Source organism: Myripristis murdjan, chromosome 18 (assembly GCF_902150065.1).
Source record: "Myripristis murdjan chromosome 18, fMyrMur1.1, whole genome shotgun sequence".
Classification (NCBI taxonomy): domain Eukaryota; kingdom Metazoa; phylum Chordata; class Actinopteri; order Holocentriformes; family Holocentridae; genus Myripristis; species Myripristis murdjan.
Window position 1 is genome coordinate 18,352,900 of NC_043997.1, and position 9,006 is coordinate 18,361,905.

General features: G+C 39.6%; 1 protein-coding gene across 1 annotated transcript; it reads right to left on the reverse strand.

Annotated features, from left to right (window-relative positions):
* Nucleotides 1-1,055: 1,055 nt before the first annotated feature.
* Nucleotides 1,056-6,423, reverse strand: LOC115376853 (serine/threonine-protein kinase/endoribonuclease ire-1-like). The gene is made up of 7 exons (XM_030076663.1): nt 6,339-6,423; nt 3,808-4,470; nt 3,510-3,676; nt 3,208-3,428; nt 2,542-2,668; nt 2,365-2,465; nt 1,056-1,523 (listed from the first exon to the last, which is right to left on the reverse strand). Exons 2-7 carry the CDS (start codon nt 4,100-4,102, stop codon nt 1,304-1,306), a joined length of 1,131 nt encoding a protein of 376 aa, XP_029932523.1. The 5' UTR covers nt 4,103-4,470; nt 6,339-6,423; the 3' UTR covers nt 1,056-1,303.
* Between the last annotated feature and the right edge of the window lie 2,583 nt (nt 6,424-9,006).

A 9,006-nucleotide genomic window follows, 5' to 3' on the forward strand; every position in this document is an offset into this window, starting at 1 on the left:
TACTGCTTGCAGAATAATCTATAGCACCTACAGTAACAACTTTGACAAAACAACTGGACTCTATGGACTGGGCTCTCAGCTTTAAAGGTTTGTGCTTTCAAGACATTTCCCTGTAAGTAAATAGCAAAGGGGTGTGATACTTCATCACGGCCAGAGGGGGGCATTGTAGGCCCATCACAACACGGTACCCCAGTGCAGATAAGGCAACATACTGTACATTACTAGAGGGTATGAGGACATTACCCTACAAAAATGCACTTAATTTCCGCCGGAAGTGGCAGCGTATGCCGGTGTAAACAAACTTCCATGCTAACGCAGCTTCGTCTAGACATGTAGGTCGCTGCTCGTGAGGTTTCAGTTTTAATAATTATATCCTTACAATGGGAACACGGTTCAACCGCCTTGACTGTTTGTGTGAAAATAAAGGTTTATGTAAATGTAAAAATGTAATTTCATTTCATTATTGCACTGAACTACGATCATGAATGCTAGGCCTTATGTTCCTTAGTGTAAGTTTCTTTTAACACAGTTCATCATTCATAGTAAGCTCATGCTGTACATTAATAACACTGGATGAATGAATTGCTTTGAGGAAACTAAACAAATGGCTTCAACAAGAAAGAGAACGTGTTTAATCCTAACAGGTATTAAACCGTAAAATACAGAAGCAGCCCACATAATTACATCACTATAAAAATATTCATATATAATATTAAAAACTACAATGCACACAGTATTTGTTGTGTTTATCTGTATTTAATGAACAACATGGCTGGGTGTTGATAGACAGGCACACAAGGCAAGATTCTAAACCTCACGAGGCACTCTGATCAGTGGACTCTTCAGGTTAACTAGGCCAGCACACTAATGCACACGTCGTTCCCGAACCACTTTTTTTTTTTTTTTTTAAGTATCCATCTTTAATTTCCTTTCGTCGGCAGGACAGAGCTAGCTAGCTAAAAACCTATGTATGTCTGTGGCTAAAAACAAACCAGCACGCCAAAACGGAAATGGATTGCATCGATGGGAGGAGTTTAGGATGTAGAGCGGAAACGGCTCATAAACTTGTCTATACTGCAGACTTCTCATACAACACACCCACCTGTCACCTGCAGAAGTTCTCTGATGACTCTGCAATTGTCGGCCTCATCACAGATGGGGACGACGGAGAGTACAGAGAACTGACACAGGACTTTGTGGACTGGTGCCAGCGGAACTGCCTCCAGATCAAATGTTGTAATCCAACATTTGAACTGCCTAAAAATTACTCATGATTTGTCTCTATTGGCATTTCTGATCCATTTCACTTTCCAGTCTCAAGTCCAGACTCTTGAACTGGGACGGTGAGACTTCCTTCAACATTTGCTGACTTTGCTACAGCAGCAGAGGGTTTGTCTTCACTTTTGAAAAAGGGTTTTAAGGTGATCCTTGAATTCCAGTCGTGGATTTTGGCAAAACTGTAGACCCATCCAAAGAGATCAGGAAACACCGACATCAGATCAATACTGGCTGCATCCTCAGCACTGCAAACAGTGAGAGACATTATTTCAGTGAGGAACAGTAAAGTCACCAATCCCTGACTGTGAATCTCTGAATAAATGATGGTTAGCTTGAGTGCTACAGTATAGCTGCATACGTAAAAACAAAGGTCAGGCAAACAAACCTGTCTTTTTAACTTTATCAGCATCAACTAAAGTGATGCTACAAAATGGGTAAAGACATTTCTTCTGTGAATTTTCTTCTTTCAGTTAAACTCCAAGCTGCTGCATCTTGTATAAGTTGGAAACCTGATTTAGAAAGCAACAGAGTTGCAGTAGCCCAGCAGGAGACAATGAGAGGAAATTAAAATGTAAATTACTCTCTCCACATTGCTGACTGATGAAGGTAGCTTAAAGGAATACTTCAACATTTTGGGCAAAACACTCTTTTTCCTAGTTACCCTTATTTTGTCAAGATGTTTGATACAATTTCCACCTCTGTATGTCCAGTGGTTCACCTCCAATGGGTAGCATATCATGTCGAGCTTACTACAAAGCTGTCCTATTTACACAGTGAATTATGTGTATTTGAAATACACATCTTGGAATTTTTTCCAAGATGTTGCTTCAGGAGAGGTTAGGTGGTTGGAACTATAATGACTAAACACATCAGATCATTAGATCTGACAAAAATTCACTGAGTGAGCACATGCTGTAGTTTGTGTCTTTGCAACACTCAAGGGCGTACCAATGGTGACTTCGCTGGAAGTCAGCGGGAGCCTTTAAACAGCATGGAACTTGCACCACAAAGCCAACCGGACACCCAAAGGTGGCTTTTCTGTGACATTTTAAGGTCCTGTATCATTTTAGATTCAGTCAGACTTACTAATGCTCATGGAGGTTGCGTATGAAGCGCAGTAATCCCAAGATGTCGTCATTGTATGTCCTCTTCTTGCCTTCCACCTTCTCTACCAACTCAGATGGCACCTGGAATACAAACACAATTACTGACAGACTCACTTCCAGGCATATAGAGGTGCAACAAAAGCTATGTCTCAGTTACCTTCTTTCTCCACCCAGAGAATCTATCCCCACCATGTTGGTCCAGGTCATCAAGCAGCTTCTGGCAAGCTCGTTTATACAACCTAATCTCCTCTTCATTACCAATCTTTTTCAAGTAGCGTACCCTCCTGAAAAACAGTCATACTTTGTCGTAAATAATGTATGGAAACACATAAAATGCCAGTTAACCCTAAAACAACACTTGACCCAAAGACATTTTGATCCTAAGACTGTAGGGCAGTTTTAAACCACCAAGGACCATGTAGAAAGCTTGGAATCCACAGTCAGAATATTGATAATATTCCATGGCAGAAAACGGACAGAAAAAATTCAATTCACCCATTGGCTTTCAGCAGGTTGGAGGGCGGATTATTTGAAAGTTTATTGTCTAAGAAATGTTTAATGTCTCTTTTTTTTTTTTTTGTTTCATTTACATGTCTCTACCAATAAGTCTCTTCACAGAGTGGGCAAATTCAGTGAAAACAGGACACGGGAGTAACTTTTAGGGTTGATTTCTGCATTGGCCCAGAGGCCAATGTAGAAATTTCCCTCAAGAGCTACACGTTAGCAAGTAAGATGCAGCTTTATAGTGAAGCAGCTGCCAAGAGTTTGGTCAGAAGACAAGAAAACAGGGTCCAAGTCAAAGACGGAAAGTTATGCTTCTCACCTTTCATTTGACCAGAAGAAGGGATGAGCCAAACACTCTTCCACTGTAGGTCTCTTCTTTGGTTCTGCATTGATCATGCTCTCAATGAGATCCTTTGCAACAACATCTTTAACATGTTCCAGATCGTACGTCCCGTTGTAAATGTTGCTCTCACAGTTGATGCGTCTGCCAAATGGGTGGTGTCCTCCAGAGAGGATGTAATACATCAACATCCCGGCCACCTTAAGAGTTAGTATAAAAAAATTACAAAATGATGTTTCTTCTTGTCATGAATTAAACTGCTTTATCAGAAGAAAACTAACCTGTATATCAGTGCTGCACTTGTAGGGTATGTTAGCATCTTCTTCTTCCAACGTCTCTCTGGCCATCCAGCATCTGGTTCCTGCACTGCGTGTGTGTAAAGTTGTTTGTCCTTTGGGCAATTGTCGGCTGATGCCAAAATCTGATAATCTTGCCCTCCCTCTGACATCTGCAGGGCAAACGGTACAGACCAAGATAGTAAACAGCGTTACAATGATACAAATAATGTCTAATATTGGTGTGTACTTTTTAAATTTCAGATTGTAATATACATGTTTTCTTATTTCTCGTTCTTCTTACCAATCAAGACATTCTGGGGTTTGAGATCCCGGTGGAGAATTTGTGGTTTCTGACAATGAAGCACCCCTAAACTATAGAGAACCTGATGCATAAGTTCTCCCTTCTTTTCAGGAAGAATGTTTTCTTCATTTGTAATCCACTCTTCCAGGGAGTATTCACATAGCTGAAGAATAAGGTATCCAAAGTTCTCATCCTCTGCAAAGTCAACGTAACGCACAATGGACGGGTGATCGAGCACTGGAAGCCGTAAAAAATTTTCTTCGTTCTTCAGGACCTGATAGTTTGAATTTAACATTCTCTTGACTGCAACTTCAGTACCGTCATCTCTCAGCCCCAAAAGACCTCTGTCCCATCACATCCCTTTGCTATGCGTAATTCCTCATCTTTCACATACATCAGGCTTCCAACTCTGGTTACTTTACTTTCATCAGAGTTAACAAGCTTCTGTAATTTTTCTCTCCATCTCTTGCTGATTTGAAGCCATTTCTGTGATTTCAGCGATGCATTGGTGTTGGTGTTGAATGGCTTCACATTTGAACTTTGGACAGATTCCATAACAGGAACTGATGTTTGATCATTTGTAGGAGGGCAAACTTTATCATTTTGCTCCTCTTGCTGTTCTGACTTTTTTTTCGTCAGCCAGGCAAAAGCAAGGCAGGTGTGCTGGGGAAAACAAACCAGACAAGACTAAGGGAACATGCAAAGGACATACAGAGCATGCAGGCAATATCAAGACAGAATCAGACAGAAATCAGAGGATCATGGCATCTTCTCCATGACAAGGTATTCAAATGACAGTAACACTTCATATGAAGTTCGTTCTTTAGAAGATCCTCATTAACGCTTAAAACTGTTAATAACACTGAAAAGTGTTAATAAGACTATATAGGTGTAATAATCATCATGGAAACATTTATACATTTATAGGCACTCATAAAAAAAAACTTGACAGTTTGCTTATGACAGACTGCTTATGAACATTAATAAAAGCCTTGTAAGTTCCTTGTAATTATTTATAACAACATTACAAACAAATTTATTATGTTGAACTGACTTACCTATTATGTCATTGTAAAAACTTTACGAAGCTTTTTTGTTGTTTTATTAACGTTAAGAAGCTGAGAACTAACTAACAACACAGTCTCATTACCAAATACTGGTGCTTTCACGGCTCTTCGTGTCTGATACAAACACGTTAGTCAGGATGGGACACTCTGGGCACAGCATCATTGGGTGTAAAAAATACTTATTTAAGATTAGGGGAAAGTTAACCTAAAGCACATGTAGTGCTAAGTCCAGATGTAGAAAGCAAAAGCAGCAAAAAGCACAGTGCTGACAAATGTCTTATAATCTAACAATAAATGTGTTTTTTAACACACTTAGGCCTATATAGTCTTATTAACACTTATTTATGTTATAAGCATCTTATAAAAAGGACTTCAAAGGGCCATATTACCAAATTAACTAACACTTATTATGAGAATGAAAAACAAAATACTCCCCAACTATTTTATGTTAATTGTTGAGCTTTCATCTGATGACTGAATATTCAAAACCATTGAAGTACTGTGTTATGATATCTCTGATACCAAAGTCAGTGACCTTAAAGGAATAAACAGTTTGTTTGTTTTTTCACTGCAGATTGTAAGGGGTTGAGTTTCATGGCCTGAAAAGATAACAAAATATTCTTAGCAAAACTGACCAACTTACAGAAACCTGACTGTGTGTCCTGGACTATCATGAGGACACACATTCAGTGCGTTGACAAAACATTAATTTTCAAACTGTAAGACATCAGCAGCTATAATGGAGTCTCTTCCATCATTGTTAGGCAAAACAAAATTAAATGCTCATGTCTTATTCTTGCCATAGACTGACTTGGAAACCTGTTAACTGAACATATTTCCCACGTTCCCAAACTTTGTCTGAAATACACACACTAATACAGCTTGCTTTGTCCTGTCTGTGTAATGACAAGCAGGAATGACAAGTGTTATCTGTTGATGATAAAATCTGTAAAAAATAATAATAAATAAATAAATAAATAAATAAAATAAAATAAAATAAATAAATAAATTTAAATATACATCAGAGAAGCTCAGTCGGCTGACTGCTTGTACCCTGCAATAATCTGGGAAATCATTTAAAGGTAAGGAAACTTCACCTGAGCTTGCTGAAGCTACAGATGACTGACTTCCTGATAAAACTCCTCTGTTGTAAATACAAATATAAATATAGAAGGAGGACAAATTTACCGAGTTAAAGTGGAGAGATATCAGCTTGGCGTTTGGGTGGCCTCACTCTTTTTATATATGTATTCTGCAACCCAGGTCTTATTACTTATTACATTATGGAAGCACTACACGACCCTGCGGCCTGTTACTGTTATATAGCAATGATTTATCTCCGTCCGAATTCACCACTGAAAAGTCAAAGTAGTCCAAACGGTGCTCTCTGGGAGGACGGAAACGGTCTGTTTCAGTTTAAATAACGTCGCAAGACTGGAATAAGACGTTGTAAAATATACTTACAAGCATGCAGACGATGGAGGGGTTGCTTATCTTGTCAATAGTTGTTTTACTTCCCTGTAACTTCGGTCTCCGACTGGGGATTTGGATTGGCGGATTCAGGAAGTAGAGATTGCTTGACGTTGTTCTATTGTATCATGTTTTTATGTTGTATTTATCATGTCCATTGTTTGGTGAGTTTTTGGGCTGTAGTTTTGCAGACCGGGAGAGGCGGGGATGAAACGTTTCGCTTACTGAGTGTGGGTAGGTGGAGTTCGGGACGCCGTGCGCGGTGGCTCAAAGACTCCGCCGTCCCTCCTACAAAAAGGAAGGGAGGAGAGAAGGCGTAGAGTGGGTTTAACGCAGCCGATTCACTTTAAACCAATCAAATGAGCACCTGTCCTCGCCATTAAAATGCGTTGCGCGAAGGCGTCATGGCATAGAGAGAAGCAAAGCAACACGCACACGTGGTATCTCATCATTTTGACGGTCCTGCACCACTGCACAAGGACATTAGAAGACTACACAAAATATAAGCCCACCTATCAACACCAGGAGAGAAATACAGCCTATATCTTTAGAAGAATAAGATACAACTAACAACAAATAAATCAAGCAGATCAGTACAAAGACTATAAGAAAAAGAAAAATAGACCTTTCACCTTTGAACCTTTGCATTAAGTTGCATGTATATGTCTAATGAGATATATCTGCAAAATATCGACAGAATAAAATATGTATATATAGAATAGATCTATACTCAAAATGTCTATTTTTTAATAAAGGGATTCAAACACTGAACAGGTTAAATTTCTTATAACGTGAAAATGTCTACCATGCAGAGGGGATGTCATGTCCCTGGGTAGGCACGCAGCATTCGGTGTAGTCTAGTCCCTGCGTTGGTTTGTTCTCTTAGCTTTAGAGAGCTTTACACACTCAGTCACAACTTTCAGAGCACAGCAAGATAATCATGTTGGCTGTTTAGAGCAGGGGTCACCAATCATGTGCCATGGAGGGCCGAGAGGCTGCAGGTTTTCATTCCAACCAAGACCTCCACCAGGTGATTTCACTGATTGGCTCCTCCTTTCTGATACAAAGTGAGGTGATCAGTGAAATCACCTGGTGGAGGTCTTGGTTGGAATGAAAACCTGCAGGCTCTCGGCCCTCCATGGCACATGATTGGTGACCCCTGGTTTAGAGTGACGAGAGCAAAACTTGACTGACCTCTGCTGGTGGTGTGAAAACTCCAGGTGCTTTGCTGTGCATGCATAGGCCATCTGATGCTCCCTGTAAAAGAAAGAGGAACACACACACACACAGAGAGAGAGAGAGAGAGAGAGAGAGAGAGAGAGAGAGAGAGAGAGAGAGAGAGAGAGAGAGAGAGAGAGAGAGAGAGAGAGAGAGAGAGAGAGAGAGAGAGAGAGAGAGAGAGAGAGCCCACCATCCACTTGGAATACACACATAAAGGAAGGGCAAATAATTACCACACGCGTCTTTAAAAGTTAGGTTTGTATGTATTCATGGCACATGATGTGTACATGAGATGCGGTCTGTAGAAGTGTTTGTGCTGATAACTTCTTAAAATGGAACCTTATAGATTTGTGGATAACACTCAAATCTGTCTTAAAAAAAAAAAAAAAAGACAATGTAGATTCATCCATCTAATTTGCAAGGCAGTCTTCAAACTCCAGTGTCTGAATAAGCCGATAAGATGAGAAACATCGAGCAATACTGAGCTTTCTTCATGACAAACTGAACTACAAACAAAGCTCCACTTACTGTTCAGTATGTATTTATAATGAAAAGTTGATGTATGGGTTGCGATCTCGGCTACTACAGTCACAAATCAAAACAAGATGATGCGCAGTGTTTGTTTGGGATTGGTAAAGTGTGATGGCACCAGTGGTAAGGGGATGACTTGTTGCTTATTGTGTGTTCGTTCATTTCACATTGCCATTTTGATTCTTGACAAGGAAGAAATCCTGATACAAACACCGTGAAACACATCTTAAAATCTTATTTGCACACATTTATTTTGACACTCAACAGATTAACTTTACAGTATTTAGTTTTAGTTGTATCTAAAAACAGTGAACACTCTGTTTTGAATGTCATGCTCTTGCAAGCTGCAGTAGTATTTCTAAGTTAAGTGCAAAGATTTGTTCTGATTTCTGTGTGATATGACAGACAGGAGGTGGCATTTCAAACCCAAGTATATGTACATTTTGTAGCTTGTATGTCAACATTCAGTATTTTCAAATAAATGTATGAAAGAAAGGAAAAGCATATCAATGCAGGTTGGCACATTTACCAAAAACATTTTAGTTTTCTGCATGTTTGGACATACAGATTTTTTTTTTTTGTTTTGTTTAAGAAGGCTTCAGCTATGACCAGTCCTCAGTATGACTTCCTAAAATAAAACCACGGCTTGATACTTTACTGTTTGCAGAATAATCTATAGCACCTACAGTAACAACTCTGACAAAATAACTGGACTCTATGGACTGGGCTCTCAGCTTTAAAGGTTTGTGCTTTCAAGACATTTCCCTGTAAGTAAATAGCAAAGGGGTGTGATACTTTACCACAGCCAGAGGGGGGTGTTGTAGGCCCATCACAACACGGTACCCCAGTGCAGGTAAGGCAACATACTGTACATTACTAGAGGGTATGAGGACATGAGGTTAAGTGGCAC